Here is a 19,271-nt window from a genome sequence, read left to right as displayed (position 1 = left end):
AAGTAATATTTTAACACAATATATTAAAAATCAACATTAATGCAAAACACCCCAAAAAGTTTAAAGAGGATCAAGATCATCGATTTTCCTTTAGTTTTGGGCTCTCCTATGACATGGCCTGTCACTATAAAGAGAGCTTGTCACTCTTTTCTTTTTTTTAAGTTTGTTTATTTTGAGAAAGACAGAGATGGTGTGAGTGGATGAGGGGCAGAGAGAGGAAGAGAGAGAATCCCAAGCAGGCTCTGCACTGCCAGCACGGAGCCTGATTCAGGGCTTGAACTCAAGAAACTGCGAGATCATGACCTGAGCCAAAACCAAAAGTCGACGCTTAACCGACTGAGCCACCCAGGTGCCCTGTGAGCTTGCCACTCTTATGAAGAACTTCGGAAATGGGTAACTCGGAAATGGGACAAGAGAGAAAAAAATGCCAACTGGTTTTGTGTTGTAAGCCCCAAGCCATTCAAAACAAGGACTAGTTTGGTCCCCACGGACCAGTGGTGGCAGGATGAGATATCCAACTGTCCAGTGTGAATGAATTCACAGAGCCCTTTCAAACAGAGATCCCATCCAAGCTGCCAGGGATTGAAAGGACGTACTCCATATACAAACGGTCCCTGACTTCAATGGTTCAATTTACGATTTTTCGACATTACAGATGGTCTGAAAGCAATACACATTCAGTAGAAATCATACTTCGAATTTTGAATCTGGATCTTTTCCCAGGCTAGTGAGAGACAGCACGATGCTCTTTTGTGACGCTGGGCAGGGTTGCGGCCACAGCTTCCAGTCAGCCCAGCGATTGTGGGGGTCAACGACCTATAGCGCTCACAGCCATTCTGGTTTTCATGTTCAGTACAGTATTCAATAAATTACATAAGACATTCCATGCTTTATTATACGAGGGGCTTTGTGTTAGGCGATTTTGCCCAATTGTAGGCTAAAGCAAGTGTTCTGAGCACATTTAAGGTGGGCTAGGCGAAGCTATGATGTTCACTGGGTTGAGTGTATCAAATGCATTTTTGACTTAAGATATGTTCAGCTCACAGTGAGTTTATAGGGACATAACCTCATGTAAGTCAAGGAAGATCTGTGCCAGCAAAGGTGTCAGAAAGAGAAACTTTGGCCCATCAGTCTTGGTAAAAGATGACTTGGGAATTTACATTTTAAGAAAGAATTGGTGGTTTTTTATCTTCGGATACTCCAGTGCCACTTAGCAAAAGAGCTGACAGAGAAGACTTCTAAAGTCACAGCTACAGGTCTAATTTAAGGCCAATTTGACATTAATTACGAGGCATTTCTTGCTTATCTGTTGCTCATTATTGCAAATGAGGTTTTTGGCACGAAAAAGAGATTCTGTTTCAAATGTTATTGAATGAATAGGAATTTGAATTAAGTGCGCAAGCTGAACTGATGTTATTTAAAATGGGTTGTTCATGTTGACTCAGAACGGTATTATGAAAATTCAGAGGTTGATACCGAATGCGCTGACACTGACATCTTATTCTAAACGGAATTTCTTGAGTTTTCCAGTTGGAGAAAAACACAGCATATTTACAAATGTGGGTTTTTCCATGAAATAAAAAAAAAAAAAAGTAGTGCCGCGTAAAATGTCATTTTGACTAAAACTTCAGAGTATGCTTCAGAATAGCAGCATAATTTCTTTGATTGTGTTTCCTGCTTTAAATAGAAAAGATGGCCGTACCCTACACACTTGTTTTAGCTGTTGGTCTATGGAATATATTTGTAAGGTTAGTTAAACCTTCTGTGTAAAACGTTTTGCTTTTTAACAGGAACATACCTTCATATTTTGAAATCGGGCATTTTCCAAATAGAGCTTTCACAGTGACACAGATCTCCACTGTGACACTGATCTAAAAATATATATACTTGGTGGGTACTTAATAAACTAGACCAGAGGCCTTAAAAATACCTACTAAACCAATATAGTAGTGGAAATGCTTTCTCTGGAGGGTTTGGATTCCGAAATTATTAGCATTTATGAAGAAAACTATTTGCCTACCTCCCCGAGGTAGTAATAGCTTACTCTAAGGAGGGTAAAAAATTGCTGATTAGTAATTTTGCTTTATTGTGTCTTCTGATGAGTTGAAAACTTTGCATCAAGGTGGATAACATGCAGTTTTTAATCATAGGTCTGCAGAGCAAACAGAGGAATACAAGGAATATCTCAGGATGTTCAAATATGGATTATCACTAATCACCTTTGAGGTCAGGATGTTGATGGGCGAGTTACATTCACGCTATTCTCCCTTCTCTGTGTCCTCTTCCCACTTTAGTTTCATTTTTTTCTTTTCCTTTTCTTTGCTTCAGTTTCAATTTCAGAATTCATACTTTTTGAGACCATTATGAAGACCTTGTCAAGTGTTCTCATAGCATGACTACTGGAGAGTTATGGTATGTTTTGTCTCATGTATGTTTGACTCTGTGAGGATTAAGATTAGTCCTTAGAATCGGTGATCGTCTTACATCTCTTTCAGGCTACTTATTTGTTTTTTTTAATTAAAAAAATGTTTTAAGTAATCTCTACAACCAATGTGGGACTTGAACTCACAACACACGCTCTATGGACTGAGTCAGCCAGTGCCCACAGTCTACTGATATAAATTCTTTCTGCCTGCATCTTTTTAAAAAAATTTTAAAAGTTTTAATTATTTATTAGAGCTACAGAGAGAACACAAGTGGGGCAGGGGCAGAGAGAGAGGGAGACACAGAATCGGAAGCAGGCTCCAGGCTCTGAGCTGTCAGCACAGAGCCCGACGCGAGGCTCGAACTCACAAACTGTAATCATGACCTGAGCTGAAGTCAGACGCTTAACCGACTGAGCCACTCAGGCGCCCGCCCTGCTTGCATCTTTGGTCAAAAATATGATTGTTTTCATCAATAACTTCGCCAACATATCACTTTTCACTCCCAGATTACACTGCATTTTGTTCCGGTGACACGTTGCCCTTTGAAATTAGGTGTGGAATTGTTTCTTATTTCCCCCTTGACACTTAGTCTCTCTTGTTTTTCCTTCTAAGGAAGAATTTTAAACACTTACTGTGAAGTTTCAAGTTTCCCTTATTTCGGATTAAGTCTCTGTTAACTGCTATTTTCAACTTTGTATTTTAAGAGCATCTTGCTCATAGGAATTAGTTTGTTTTTGGAAGGATTGGTTCAATGTCCTTGGAGGGGAACGCTGGACCAAGAATGAAAAATCCTGTGTTTTTGGCCATACTTTTTCACTAACTAGATCAGTGATGTTGGCCAAATGACATAATCTTGTTTATACTTCATTATCTCATTGAAAATGAGGAGGTTGGGGCAGATCATTTTTAATTACTTCAGAGATTATCTGGTATCCTTCTAACATTCCACGACTCTACTTCTTCTTTTCTGGAATGTGAGAATAAAGGATGAACATATGCATATTGCAACTGTTACCTTGAACTTCATTTGTAAGCAGATAAGGAAGCATAGGCCGTTGGCTTGCCATCTTTAACCTTTGGTTGTTTCATACAGTAATAAATGCCCTTGAGTTTACTGAAGGCAGTACAGTTAAAAGAGAGCAGGAGGCAGGATTTATATCTCTGTAAATGTGAATAATTCAAGCTCTTAAATAACAATCCATTTTCCAGTTGCGGTTGACCAGTTAGACGATCACAAAAAGCTGAAAGGCCAAGAACGGGAAGCCCACCCACCCACACACCAAGCAGAAATTCCCGAGTGTCGGCAGCAAGCACAAGAATCCTTTAGCAGGCCCTCTTTAAAAAGATGTCGCCACGCGCACGGTGACATACACGGATGCCTGGGGCAAACACAGACGCTGTTGGCAGTGTCCTGTCAAAGTCCCCCTACCTTGCAGCCTTCGCACGTGATGACTCCGTAGTGGATCCCGGAGGACTTATCGCCACAAATTTTGCATGGTATCACTTCAATTTGTGCTGCAAGGGGAAAACAGACATTTTGAGCTTCTTCCTTTTGCTTGCCTGGCTCCCTCCCCACCTCCCCCTGGCACGACCTGAGTGTTGGAAGACCCTGGCGTGGGCTCACCCACCACTATTGGCCCGGCTTCCTGAATCTTCTTCTAAGTGAAAAGGTATCTATCCCTCTACCAAGGTTTGCTTTGTTTTTCGAAAACTACAAAATATAACCAGGGACCGGAAGTCTTCTAAACTCTTACTTCACTGCTTTCTCCTTTTTATTTATTTATTTTTTTAAAATGTTTGTTTTATTTATTGTTGAGAGAGAGAGAAAGAGAAAGAGAGAGAGTGAGAGGCTGAGGGGGAGTAGAAGAGATAGAGAGAGGGAGAAAGAGAATCCCAAGCAGGCTCTGCGCTGTCCATGCAGAGCCTGATGTGGGGCTCGAACTCACAAACCATGAGATCATGACCTGAGCCGAAACCAAGAGTCGCACGCTCAGCCGACTGAGCCACCCAGGCGCCCCTGCTTTCTCCTTTTTAAACCTGACCTGGTTATTGGGGCGCCTGGGTGGCTCAGTCAGTTAAGTGTCCGACTTTTGATTTAAGCTCAAGTCATGATCTCACGGTTCGTGAGTTTGAGCCCCGCATCGGACTCTGCACTGACAGCTCAGAGCCTGGAGCCTGCTTGGAATCCTCTCTCCTTCTCTCTCTCTCTCTCTGCCCCTACTCTACTTGCACATGCTCTTGCTCTCTCTCTCTCTCAAAATAGACAAGTAAACTTAAAAATTAAAAAAAAAAACACATTCAAAAAATAAACCTGACCTGGTTATTAATTAGACTAAAAAAATCCCTTGAACCAGTGGCTTCGGTTTTCTTATTTTGCACTTCAAACATCAAGTCACTGAGTGTTATCATGCTGCCTTATTTCAACAGTATTTTAAATAAGTAAACAAAGCAAAGCTGAAATGGAAGGGCGTGATTTTATAAATAACGTGGCTGGATGTTTACTTCGAGTATGTCAGTGGTGACAATATTTATTGAGCACACTCCATACGTCCGCTAAAATAATAGAAGTTGTTGACACAAGATATATTAGTGACACAGATTATTTCATTCATAAAACAAAATTAATGCATGGAAAAACCAGGAGAAAATGATAGAACATGTGGCTCCTATGACTTCAATACGAAGAAAATAATTTCGTGGAGACAAAGACATTAGGGTTGATTCCGAAGACTGTTGGGCTGAAGTGAAAGGAAAAGGCTGCTTCAGCAAGCAGAATGGAATGAAGGACTTCTGGAATGACTGTGGCTCGTGATTGTTGAGACAAACACCTCGGCTCCACTGGAGACGTGGGCCATATGGTTGGGTAGACGGAGGGATAAGAGATTATGGAGCTCCTGGGAGTTAGGCAGAGGAATTTCTACCTGATACCACTGGCCACAAGGGTTCAAGGGAAGGAACGAGGTGACGACAGGATCAAAGTGGTGGTTTGGGTACCTTTGCTAACTGGAAACAGGCAGGAGACTAAAAGGCTATTCCGAACCGGGTGTCGGGAGATGGAAGTGTGGAAGACGTCAGTGGCAGGATAAGGGGAGAGGGAGAAGCAAATAGAAGGACAGTTCTATGAAGATAAATGAAAGAAAGGACACAGAGGTAGAAACTGATGAAGACTCCAAAGATGACTTCTAGCTTCATCCTTAGGATGAGGTTCAACAGTTGGTTTGACACAAATGGAATTGTTGGTAAGGCAACCACTTTATGGAACATGGTGGGGGTGAGGGACAGGATTTCCAGTTTGCATGTGTGCATGTGCAAGCACCTGTGTACAGAACCCTCTGGAAAGATGATTTTAAGGCATCAGCATCGAGGTTATGGATGAATCCACGAGATACACTTTATTTAGAATGTAGTAATTCCTATGTCTCTGGTAGTATTCTAAGTGTTGTTAAAATTATACACACCAGGAAGATCTGCTATTCCCGTTCCCAATTTAAAATAATTATGCAAAATATGCCTCAAAATGCTTTGTACATCAATCTGCCATGTGGATGCTTTTCTACAGTTTCTCACCCTTGAATATACAAAACAGATAAATGCAAGACATAACCCTCATTGTCTTATTATTTTACATTTTAAAAAAGATAATACTTAGCTTGAGGAGAGCATCTTAAATTTTTTTTGAAATTCAATATTTCACGGTATGTTCAAATCATCTTTATAAGCAAAAAATTCAGCATTATGGCCTATTTTTCATATGAGAAAACTCAGAATCCACGTGGTTAATGATGCCTTTGAGTTGATTTGGGAGATGGCAACCAGAAATTAGCCAATTTTCCTGATATTTTGTTCTGTGACCCTTTCCCTGCTTACCACAGAGACACAACATGAATACAATTTTAGATTTCTGTATTATTCTAATAGTGCCAGCTAAAGAGACAATGATAAAAATATCAAGAGATGAGACAAGGTCAACTAAAATACTTATTAGACTAAGTATTTCTATTGCTTCTGTTTTTTCAGCTTTCAGATTATATGAACTAGTATTTGTTTTCAAGATTTTGTGATATGGGGAAAACATGTGAGATCTGATGTAATTTCTATTCTGTTTTCCTGGATTCCTGTCCCGAACCTGATAATGATTGGGTCCATAGGTAAGACAAAAGTCTTATTTTGTTTCCTGGTTTATAAAGTTAGCTGACAAACTTCATAGATTTGTGAGGTTTAATGAGATATTTTATGTAGAACTGCCTTGCAAGTAGTGAAGAGCTACAAAATGTCAGTTTTTAGCAGCGTCAGAATCATTGCTAACTGGTATTTCTAATGCTATTGGATGAGAATTATGACAAGCCACATTATTATTCCTTTACTAAAAATCTTATTTAAAAAATACAAATGAATGACACTATACATAATTTGTACTTTTTTTTTTTTTTTTTTTTTTTTTTTTAACGATAACCTTTCACACAGTGGATTCTTTACAATGATTACAAAATTGACTAAAAATACCAGGTATCCATTGTACAGTTGTTAAGCTTATATGATATTAAGTCAGAGGTGCTCTTTGCATAAATTACTCCCCAGGGAGTAACTTACACGTGGGGAGAATCTGCTTCAATAAGTTCTTAATTATAAAATGATCTAACTCTAAAGGAAATGAAAATAGAGGTAATTTGCCCCCTAGGGTGTGAGAAGATGTTTTTGAAAGCCACAAAGGTTATCTTATACAACTTGGAAAATACAAATGGGATCAGGAATGATTCGGTAGAGTATCTGCATATTTATACATATTTATTATCTTAGCTCAACATGTAATCCTGAAGAACCATAAACATTTTAACAGTATTTTTAAAGAGAAAGAAATCACTTAAAAGGACATACGTGTGTTGATATGTGTGGGGAGGCATTATCAGTTCAGAAAACCCATGGCCATTTTACCTATTAGGACAGAATGGGTTATATGAGGTTTGTTACAGGTGAAGATACTTTTTTTTTTTTTTTTTTTGAGAGAGAAAAAGAGAGAGAGAGAGCGCAAGTGAGCAAAGGGCAGAGAGAGAGAATCCCACGAGGGGCAGAGAGAGAGAGAGAGAGAGAGAAATGGGGCTCACCCCAAACAGGGCTCGTGTTTTACCCGAGGTAGGGATCATCCTTACTTGAAGCAGGGTTTGAGCTCACCTGATATGGGGCTCGAACTCACAAACCGTGAGATCGTGGCCTGAGCCAAAGACAGATGCTTAATGACTGAGCCACCCGGGCGCTCTAGGTGAAGATAAACGTAAATAATGGAAAGCACTAATCCTTTTCCTTTGCGCTCATTTAAAATACACTGCTTCTGAGCTACAACATCATAGTTCATACTATGTATTTTATAATACTTCAAGGCGGAGTATTCCAGACAAAGATGAGGACAATGCATGACGTAATTGCTCCGATGTTTGCCCCTTCCAAATGTCTAGCCATTACTCCAGCCACTGTCTCCGGGGCAGTGATGTTGCAGTGAATGCAGACACGGTGGCATGCTCTTTGTCATGGCTTCAGGCTGAACATCTAGGGAGAATTTGGTGGCTTGGACCCCACCAGCTGTGACAATGAAGGTGCTCTAAGGAAACTGCGGGGGAAGTTCAACTTTCCTCCTTCTGCATGACTCATGGATCAATTCAACGGTAGCGTTCTCTGAGCGACAAACGTAGGGGAGCCCCCATGCCCTGAGAGATGGCTCGAGGTGCGCTCCTTTCTCACTTTCTACATTGCTTATATCTTCCGCTCCCTTGAATCATTTCTATTGGTAATCCTCTGTGGAGACTGTACTTAACATTGCATTTACCAATGAAATCTCTTTGTATACAAAAGCATATGTAAGTTTTTGGGGGAAATGATATTCTTAAAGAATATCATGAAATATTGAAACTAATTTGATGTTGTACCTTGTATTAGAACACTTGATGAAGTACAATTAATTTAATACCCTATGATTTATCAGGAAGGTCCTATTCAAGAACTATAAACTAGTCACAGTTTGTGTCTTCTTTGAAGATGGCGGGTCTCTCCTCTCCCCCCACCACCTCCTGAAGGCCCTTCCTGGCTTAGCACCCTTACAACATTGCACAAAGCCACTGTGTGTTCAGTTCTTCCTGATTATCAAAACGTGCATATCTTTTTGTTCTGCTCCCTCAGAACCCCCTGCTGGTGAATGCAGGTGTTAAGTGAGATGAACTAATCCAGGCTAATGCATTCACCAGAAAATGCATCACTTTGATGCACCAAAATACCTTAATTCTTTTTTTTTAAGCTTATATATTTTGAGAGAGAGAGGGAGAGAGAGAGAGAATGAACAGGGGAGGGGCAGAGAGAGACAGGGAGAGAGAGAATTCCAAGCAGGATCTGGTGCTGTCCACCCAGAGCCCAATGCAGGGCTCGAACCCACGAACTGTGAGATCATGACCTGAGACAAAATCAAGAGCTGGTCACAGGACCAACTAAGGGACGCAGGTGTTCCCAAGATACCTTGATTCTTAAAAGAATCCATCAGGAATGGTAGTCACAGTGGACTGTTCAGGCACTTTCTGGTCGAAGTAAACATTTTTATTGCATGTGTTCTTGTGGCTCTCATTTCCCCATTTCATCTCCTAGAACTCAACCTGGCCCTTTCCATAGTCTGGGCATTTTAAGTCCATTGAGGAAAGGTTCCAGGTCCAGATAATATTTAAAAAAATTTTTTTTTTCTATAGAGACCAAAAGAGAAGTTGTATAGCTCCTTAAAGCAGTAATCCTGATTTTCTTTCTTTCAGTACAGCCAAGAGATTTGACATACTCCTTTTTATATATATAAAAAAAGGCTTTAAACAATACTGATCTCCCATATTTGGGCTGAGGAGTAGTAATCAGAATCTTGAGATCAGGGTGGGTATATATTTTGGAATAGGTCCCCAAGTGATTCTGATATGGTAAGTCTCCCATTGAGGATTCAACGAATCAAGTCATGAACTAGGAATTCTCTGCAGCAGGAAAATCACCTGCCAAGGAAATAAGACCCAGGGACAAGGTGGTAATATGAAAACACAAAGGATGGGGCTACTGGGTGGCTCAGTCAGTTAAGTGTCCGACTTCAGCACAAGGCATGATCTCGCGGTTTGTGAGTTTGAGCCCCACACTGGGCTCTGTGCTGACAGCTCAGAGCCTGAAGCCTGCTTCGGATTCCATGTCTCTGTCTCTCGCTGCCCCTCTCCCACTCACGCTCTGTCTCTCTCTCTCTCAAAAATAAATAAGCATTAAAAAGAAAATACGAGGAAATGACCAATAATTCTCTCTCTGTGTCCCGACCTTTGGTTTGGGCTATACTTGTAGCATCTTGTTTTCTGCCTATTTTTTTTTTTTTTTTTCCTTAAGGGAAATAAGAAGCATCTATTCCGTGCACAATAACTTCCATTCCTGGATACTGGGTTTGCTCCTCAGTTCCTGTTTCCCAGAATTTTACAGTTCTGCTAAAAGTGGGCAGTGCAGGAAAAACTCTCAGTGTCTGAAAGAAACACAATTTGCACATACAAAACTTCCAATAAGGATGACTCTTTTGGTGAAAATTGCCTCTGCACCTGGTATCAGCAGCCCAAGTTGTACTGTCTACCATTTGTGGGAAGTCCACGTTAAAACCCCTGATTGCAGTTTCTCCCTCCCTTCACAAGCAGATGGATAACTTTCTGCCTTTATGAGGCATACGATCTTCTGCTGTCACCTAAGAGCAAACCTATAGGATGAAGCAAGTGTGTCTAAGATCTGGCTCCACTCTAAGTTTTGACTGATCAGAAAAGAGCCCCGAGACTGAGGCGAATGGAAGTGTGGGAAAAGGAGACCCTTAGGAAAAGAAGTAAGCGTCTTTGAGCTTCGATGTCATGCTAGGTGGTGAATCTAAGAGATTCCTGACATTGGATCAGGTATGTGTTCACATACGTCTCTTCCGGGCGCGTGGCATCTCAGTCCCAGCTTCCTGCTTAAATGCCACATAGAGTGGTTGCGATTCAGTGCACTCGAATTCTTACTAGAATCCTCCAATTCCTCTATCAGCATTTGGGATCTCCCTTTCATCTTAACCTCTCCTCTCTCTCCTCTGTAATATTCTGGGTGGTGGTCTGTGTGAGTCTTCACTTCCCGTCAGTTGATAGACAGCTTCTGAGCGACCTATAGATAACATTTATTTTTCTATTATTATATCCCTGTACTACATGTCATTGGAAACTGGGGTAAGAAAAAAATTACTCTCAGATGAGAATGGCAAAAAATGATTTTTTTCAAAGGCATGATTTATAGGAATATTATGAAGGGAGTTGACTTATCTTACATAGGAGCCTTCAGCCCCGAAGAATTGTTCGCCTATGCTAACTCTTCAGAAGACTGAAATAACAGAGACTGAGACCAACATAGGACAGTAGCAGCAATTAGTATTATCATTAATAGCAATTACTGATAATAAGGGAAATATCCCCCTTGAAAGTCGTAGTGGTTTTAAACTCGTAAATTATGAATTAATTCCCATTAAATACATCTTGTCCTATCAAAGTTTTAATTATAACAAGATAATGTGTGTGTAGAACCTGACACCATTCAGGGTGAAAGCAGTAATGTCTTCTGTGACCACTCACGGTATGGCATTGGCATGATCTGGGGACATGTTAGAAATGCAAAGAATCAAGATTTACCTAAGACCGATTTGAATCACAATTTGCTTTTTTAACAAGCTTCCTAGGACAGACAGCATTGAAGTTTGAGAAGAACTGTTCTGTGATGTCCAGGTAATTATGGTTGTAGCTATTCTGAGAACTAATGGCATTTTTAATTTCTCCGGCATTAAGGAAAATTAGAAACTATACAGGATTCCGGAAAAGCAGTTCCTGCTATTGTCTGTTAGGTATTTCTCTTTTGTTCAAAACGCAGGAGGACACTTGAAGGGTTAGTTACAAAAAGCTCTGGTCATTAACTGACAAGGCAGAAGAAAGAAAAGCCAGAAACATCTTGCATTATTGTCATGAACACCCAGTGTACCCAGTTTCCTTTACAGATTTCACGATTGTGAATGGCGTCTACATCATCTTCATACTGTAACACTGTGTGGTAGTACGTCTTCCCTCTTCTGTGGACTTGCTCTTGGGGTCTGGCCCATTAGCTGACTCTCTAGACACTCTGGCAGAAAAAAATCTCCCCTGAGAAGACTTTCAAAGGTAGTTTCTCTACTTAAAAATTTTAATTGCACAAATTTTTTTTTTTTTACTTCTTTTGGTGGCGGTAAGGAGGTGAAACAATATTTGAAACAGAAATGAACTAATTTCAGCTCTCCGTGGTAATTCTGGAAATGATACATTTGGAAAGCTGCCCCATCTCGTGGACGCAGATTAGGTAACACGGAGCTCAGGGGTCATGATGGCCACTCATCATATTCCTCCCATCTATCATCACGCTGTCCTGAGCCATAGTACTCAAACGTGGTCCCTGAACAGCAGCACAGCATCACCTGGGCGCTTGCTAGAAATTCAGGCATTTGCTTATACCTTAGGCCAGTATAATCAGAATCTGCATTATAACATTATCTCTGTGATTCGTATGCACAGCGAAGTCTGAGAAGTTCTGGGAGAAAGAAAGGGAAGATAATCTACAATTTAAGTCTCAGGGTTGTCTGTCCCCAAACCACAACTCCATGTGAGGAGAACTTCGTATTGAAAAAAGAAGACGTGTATTCTTGCTAGTTAATGTTTTCAGTCACAGAAAGAAGAGAACCGCCATTATTTTGCTTCATGGAAAACCCTGTCTCTCCGTAGTTCCTTCGTGTGTTTCTGAGCCCCTTTCTCTAGTCTCCCTTACAGCTGAAATCTTCAACAGGAAGCTCATGTTTGTGAAACACCACCTTCACTGAAGGAGAACAAGAACGGCGAACTCGACACACAGGATCGCACAGGTGACTCAGAGTGGCTCGGGCAGGCTTCATTCCCTTGATAAAAACTCAAAAAGAGCAAAAACCCCAGTTTCTGGAAGATGAAAAAAAGACAGCTTTTCTATGTTAAAAATCAAATTGCATGAAGAGTATGAACAGACAAATCACAGACAGACAGAAAATATTGTAGCACATGTATCTGATGGAGGGCTTTTATTCAAAATATTCAAAGAGTTCTCCAAATTCAAAAAAATGGGCCAAAGACCAGAACCATACACCTCAGCAAAGAAGGTATATGGATGGCAAATAAGTGTATGATGAGATGCTCAACATCTTATGTCTTTAGGGAATTAGAAAATAAAACAACAATGTGATGCAACCACATGCTTATCAGAAAGACGAAATCTAAAAAACTGACACCACCAAATGCTGGCAAGGATGCAGAGCAAAAGGAGAGCTTATTTGTTGCTGGTGGGAAGGCAAAATGGGACAGCCACTTTGGAAGGCAGTTTGGCAGTTTCTTATAAAACTACATCGTCTTACCCTAAGACCCAGCAACTGAATTGAAAACTATCCACACAAAAACCTGCGCATTAATGTTGGTGGCAACTTTATTCATACTTGCCCCACAAACAAGATATCCTTTTTAAACATTTTTTAAGTGTTTATTTATTTATTTAGAGAGGGAGAGAGAGAGAGAGAGAGAGAGTGCAAGTAGGGGAGGGGCAGAGAGAGGGGGAGAGAGAGAGAATCCCCAGCAGGCACCAGCGCTGTCAGCATAGAGCCCGACGTGGGGCTCGATCCCACGAACCATCAGATCATGGCCCAAGCCGAAATCAAGAGTCAGACACTTAAACGCCTGAGCCACCCAGGCGCCCCCCAAACAAGATGTCCTTTCACATGTGAGTGGATAAACCAACTGGGGGCATGCAGACAAGGAGTATTATTCAGTGATTAAAAAAAAAAAAAAAGGTGACCTATCAAACCATGAAAAATCATGGCAGAACCACATAGGCATACTGGTAAGTGAAGAAGGCAGTCTGGACAGGTTATGCACTATATAATTCCAAGTCTATGACATTTTGGAGAAGACAAAATAGAGACAGTAAAACAAAAGTCATTTGGGGGATGGAGAGGACCATAAGTAGGTGAGGCAGAGAGAATTGTTGGGGGTGTGAAATTGTTCTGTATGATATGAAGATGGACACATGTCTATCTATTTGCTGAGACCCATAGAAAGACACAACACAAAGAGTGAACCTTAAAGTACGGACTATAGTTAATAATGTATCAGGATTGGCTCCTCATTTGTAACAAATATATCACACTCATGCAAGGTATTAATAATAGAGGACAATTGTATGTGTGTGTGTGTGGGGGGGTGAGTAGATATATGGAACTGTACTCAATTATTCTGTAAATCTAGAAATACATTCAACATTCTGTTAGTTATTTAAAATAATTCCACAAAAGCACTTCTTTTTTCGAGGTAGTGAGGATCATGTGAGACAGCCCAACCAACACAAGTAAGGGATACTTTAAAACAATTGTTCCAGCAAATATTTATTTGTTTCAGGCCACAAACACATGCACATTCAAACTTCCATCTTCAAGATGTTGATTTTAACTGGGGGGAAGCCTGGAAGGTTTGTGGATGAGGTGGTTTTTGAGCCACCTCTTAGACAGCGAGCAGGACTTCAAGTGGTAATTATGGAGGAAAACGGCACCCCTAAAATTGGTGACTAAAGATTGAAAGAGGAAAATTCAATGATGAGAATAAAATTCCAGATGAGGGATGTAAACTTATTTGGGGGGGCCTCGTTACTGGGGTTAAATGACAGTAAACAGTGGCAGAATGCTTTCAGAATTATCATACGACTATGCTTTCCATTCGTAGTCACAGACAACAGGCTGAACTACAGGAAATTGTCACTTTTTTATGCAAGGAAACACTCAGCATTGGCAATTTTATATGGCTGAATGGAGTATTACTGTTCACTGTGCTCTAAGAGGTGGTTTATATACTACTTTCTTAATGTTTTATTTATTTTTGAAACAGAGAGACAGAGCATGAGCAGGGGAGGGGCAGAGAGAGGGAGACACAGAATGTGAAACAGGGTCCAGGCTCTGAGCTGTCAGCACAGAGCCTGACGTGGGCCTCGAACCCACGAACCGCGAGATCATGACCTGAGGTGAAGTTGGACGCTTAACCGACTGAGCCACTCAGGTGCCCCATGTATACTTTCTTTTCAAGAATACTTGGAAAGGCCAGTTAGCTGGGACATAGGTGATAAATATGAAAATAAAGACATTAAATTATATATCTGAAAATTCAAAGGTTGGAACAGGAACACTAAACACACACACACACACACACACACACACACACACACACCCCAAGAAAATCCCAAGTGACTCAAGTTCGGGATGGAAAGCACATAATACTACTTCTCATTTTCTTCATTGGTAGAAGCAGTAGAGACCATTCCTGAAGTTCTCAGCACCTGTTCAGAGAGTTCAAAACCAAGAAAAATCTGTCTCTCTCTGCTTGGTGGAAAAGAAAGACTAAATCTCTTGAAATATGTTTAAAAAAAAGAGACAAGGCAGGACCACGGGGAGAAGAACTAAGTTATATTCTAAAATGCAGTGATCAGAATCCAGTATCAATGCCTTTGCTCTGGAAAAGGGAAACCTTGTAAAATAAAAATGGCATGCCATCCTCTCATAAGATATTTGGGTGGATTACTGTCCCATATGAAGACAATGTCCACATATTATCAGAATGTTAGCACCACACTAACATTTTTTCCCCTAATGTAATAGTGTTATTTAACTGGCTCATAATGTCCTATAATTTGCTTGGATGACCAAAAACTAAACAGTGGTATTATTTGCCACCCTTTCATATTTATAAGCATATCTGTTTTTTTCATATTCTCTCAGCCACTGATGCAGAAAATGATTATATAAGCAAGCTTTAGAACGTAGATGAGATATTTACATCTGTTTTACGTGTCAGAGAGACAGAGGAGAGAGAGACAGAATGAAATGGAAAAGGAACAGTTACTTCAAAGACTTTCTTTGCCATCAGAGGGGTGGTTTAGGGAAAAATTTGTATGAAGAGACACTCCAAAAGGACATTAGGGAGTTTTCACTTATGGGAGGACACTTTGGACGACGTATAATGGCATCGGTGACTGTACTATAAGAACTCAGATTTTAGGCGAGCGCTTTTGGAATTATGGCAGCCGTGGATATCCAAGATAAGCTGCTGGGAATCTCTTGGGTTGACTGTTCCTGGATCCCCATTTTGAACTGTGGATATGTCCCGGATTACATTTCAGAAAGAAGTAATCCTTTCTACGACAGGACATGTAACAAAGAAGTGGTCAAAATGCAGAGGCTTACATTAAATCAAATGGTTGGAGTGGAATACATCCTTCTGCACGCTCAAGAGCCCATTCTTTTTTATCACTGACATTTATCATGTGACACATAATCATGTGACATTTATCCATGTCACACTGTCGATACTATCCTTCCCAGGTTATTGGTGGCACTTCAAAGATCGTGAAGAGCAAGATAAAGTCAAACCTAAAGCCAAAAGGAAAGAAGAACCAAGCTCTATTTTTCAGACACAACGTGTGGATGCTTTGCTCCTGGACCTCAGGCAGAAATTTCCACCCAAATTTGGGTAGCAAAAGTCTGGAGAAAAGCCTGTCCCAGTGGGTCAGACAAAGAAAGAGGCAGAACCTATACCAGAGACTATTAAATCTGAGGAAAAGGAGACCGCGAAGAACGTCCAACAGACAGCGAGCACGAAAGGCCCCCCGGAAAAACGAATGAGGCTTCAGTGAGCACTGGTCAGAGAGAAGCCTGCAAGACTCCTCTTGTCCATTATTGGCACCTCATTACCATGACAGGCTCTTGAACTTTAAAATTCTTTGTCACGACCCTTCCATTTGTATAGAATGTGCTTGTTCTTTAAGAAGGATGTAAGGATCCTCATGCTTTTGATATGACTATTTTTTATGTATCTTTTGTAACCTTTCTCCTACTAGACTTGAGCAGCCTCTTACTCAAATGTATACTGCTATATATACATCTAAAAACAAAATAAAAGTATTTGTATACATAAAAAAAACACCTCAGATTTTAGGCACTCATGTTTTGGATCATCTGCAAGAGCTTCCATTTTATTTTTAAAGTTTATTTATTTATTTTGAGAAAGAGAGAGAGAAAGTGCACATGCAAGTGGGGGAGGGGCAGAGAGTGGGAGAGAGAGAGAGAGGGAGAGAAAGGGAGAGAGAGAGAATCCTGAGCAGGTTCCACACTGTCAGTGCAGAGTCCAATGCAGGGCTCGAACCCATGAACTGTGAGATCATGACCTGAGCCCAAACCGAGAGTCAGATGCTTAACCCACTGAGCTACCCAGGCGCCCCTGATTTTATTTTTAAAGCAGATAATGCTACAGGAGCAAAACATATGGCAGGTTTCTGCATTGAGAATTACATTATTATATCATTTCATGTTCTAGCAAAGGCATGTATAGGTTTAGTTCATCCTTACATAAATGGCCTTTTTCGAAAAATGAGGCACGTAGATTTTAAAGGAAGGTGTTCTCACCTTCACGCAGCACCAGAAATTATTTCAGGGGTCAAATGATAACTCAGGATGTCACCCTCAAAGCTCTGTCTTGTAATCTCACCCTATGCGAAATATCACAAAGGTCCCGTATCAATGTAGGCAAAGGCTCAGCCACTCAACAAATGGAGAATTATGAGTGCACAGCTCCCTCGAAGACCAAAGTGTCTGTTCTGCTGATATTGCACACTTTCCCTAAAGAGATTACCAGCATAATCCTAAACATTATAGGACCCAAGCTATCTTATTTTTGAGCTCATCAGATCCAGCATGCTGCACGTAATCCGTCCCAGCTTTACTCAGTGTTTATGTAAGCTGGGGAAAGAATTGTAGGACCAACGGTAACCAAGTACTAAGAACAAATATCGTCATTTTCAAAACACACTTTACCAAGTTTCTTTTTTTTGCTACAAGCCGAAAATGCATAATCATTGTTTGACAGTGTATGGTAACATTTGCATGGAGATGTTTGTGGCTGTGTTTCCTATACATTAGTTTCTACCAAAGGCCCTTTGAGGCTACCCGTGGACTGAATTGGTAGGAAAAAGTAAAGTGTTTTTTGTTTTTTTTTTTGTCATTTCTTTAGAGGTTTGAGTTACTTCGGAGATACTTATTTTGGGGGGAAATAACGGAGGAAAAAGACTAGTGAAAATCAGAAACTGCTAAGCACAGTACTAAGTATTCTACGACAGTGACTTTACAAGAGCTGCGGTTTCAATTTAGGGTATTCCTTTTGATTGCACTAAAATTTAAAAGGAAAGTAAAATATTTGTTTCTCTTTGCAATACGTAAACACACATTGACTCATATAAGTCGTTTAAAAAAAATGAGTTGTGTGTGTGTGCACATGCTCTTAAAATCAAAACCTGTTTTCTGTAATTTTATAACAGAGGGAAAATTCCTGTTTTTCCTTCCACCCCACCAAATCAGGAGAGAAAGGAACATTTATGTTTACCTGTCAGCCTCTGCTAATTGTAATTCAGACCCAAAGAGGATTAAGTGCATAGACGTTAATACGTCCAGTGTTATTAATTTCTAAACAACAATAGCAACAATAACCTGAGTAAATCTGTCAGTAGTGAGGATAAATAGTTGTTTAAAGACTCCATTGATGTCACAACTGCAATCTGCTGTTAATGGCTTATTTCACTGATACAGTCGTCAAATACATACATTGTGAAATCAGCGAATAATTGCATGGAAATAATATCCATTCTTGTCTAAAATTACAAGCAACGGGAGGCTCGAAGCATTGTGCAAAGATGTAATTCCGAGTTTATAAACATTTGGGGGAGTTTTAGTTTGATTAGTAACTTTTTTTGAATAATCGTTAGTTTTGTATTATTTGAACCTAACAATTATGTTAATTTACATTTTAATATTTTCAACTGTTGTTCATTGCTATTTAGTACTAGCCAAAAAATGGCAAAAAATCATACGTCATATTGCCCTGAAATATTTTTAGAACAAAGGCTCAAAACCTTTCTATGTTATGAGATAATGTGCGTTTAGGGAACTAGGTACTAATTTGTAAAAAATTTAGCAGAAAAACTCAACTAGGATTCACCTGATTGTTAATAATCATTCAACCAAATAGATTTTTTCTTTTCTTTTCTTTTCTTTTCTTTTCTTTTCTTTTCTTTTCTTTTCTTTTCTCTTTTCTTTTCTTTTTTCTTTTCTTTTTTCTTTCTTCCTTCCTTCCTTCCTTTCTTTGTTTCTTTGTTTCTTTCTTTTTTGAAACTAGATCTTTTACATAGGAGGAACTGTGTGGTATAATATATTTATGAACTGAATATTTAACAAGTCAGAAAAGTGAAATGATCATAATAATGATAATGCCAATGACTAAAATCAGAGCTACAAAATTGTGACAAGGATGTTCATAGAGTTAACCTCAAGCTCGTGTAATGTGGCTGGTGACTACCTGAATTCATTCTCAAAACTCATGCATTTGGTAATTCACTACAGGGTATGATGATACTTATAAATATGTTCTCCAGTGTAAAATAAAGCCTGAGTGGCTTATTTATTATATACATTTGCAAGTCAGAAAATATTTTATTGTTCCCACACCTAGACCTCAATTTATTTTGCTGAGAGCTTACAAACGCTTACTGTTTTACCTGAAGGATAGTTCATACAGCTAAGCGTCAGAAGAGAGAAGAAAACGGAAAACTCACCAGTGGCGTCAGCTTTAGTTTTGAGCTCGTTCTCACACATTTTGACGTTAGCAATTAAAAGTCTAACTGAGAAATATTGCACTTTTCCCTGGAGGTCTGACGGCTGCCCCA

At 39.9% G+C, this 19,271-nt stretch overlaps 1 protein-coding gene and 1 pseudogene across 1 annotated transcript in view; one reads left to right on the top strand and one right to left on the bottom strand.

The window, feature by feature from the left end:
• Positions 1-19,271, bottom strand: part of RORB (RAR related orphan receptor B) — a 192,109-nt gene that overhangs the window by 53,174 nt on the left and 119,664 nt on the right. The window contains exon 2 of the mRNA XM_042963461.1: positions 3,856-3,941. Coding sequence (XP_042819395.1) covers positions 3,856-3,941 — 86 coding nt within the window. The remainder of the gene's footprint in view (positions 1-3,855; positions 3,942-19,271) is intronic.
• LOC122232943 lies at positions 15,578-16,402 on the top strand (annotated as a pseudogene).

Source organism: Panthera tigris, chromosome D4, assembly GCF_018350195.1.
Source record: "Panthera tigris isolate Pti1 chromosome D4, P.tigris_Pti1_mat1.1, whole genome shotgun sequence".
NCBI classification, from domain to species: Eukaryota; Metazoa; Chordata; class Mammalia; order Carnivora; family Felidae; genus Panthera; species Panthera tigris.
Note: the sequence above shows the minus strand (reverse complement) of the source record. Positions and strands in the feature narration are given on the sequence as shown.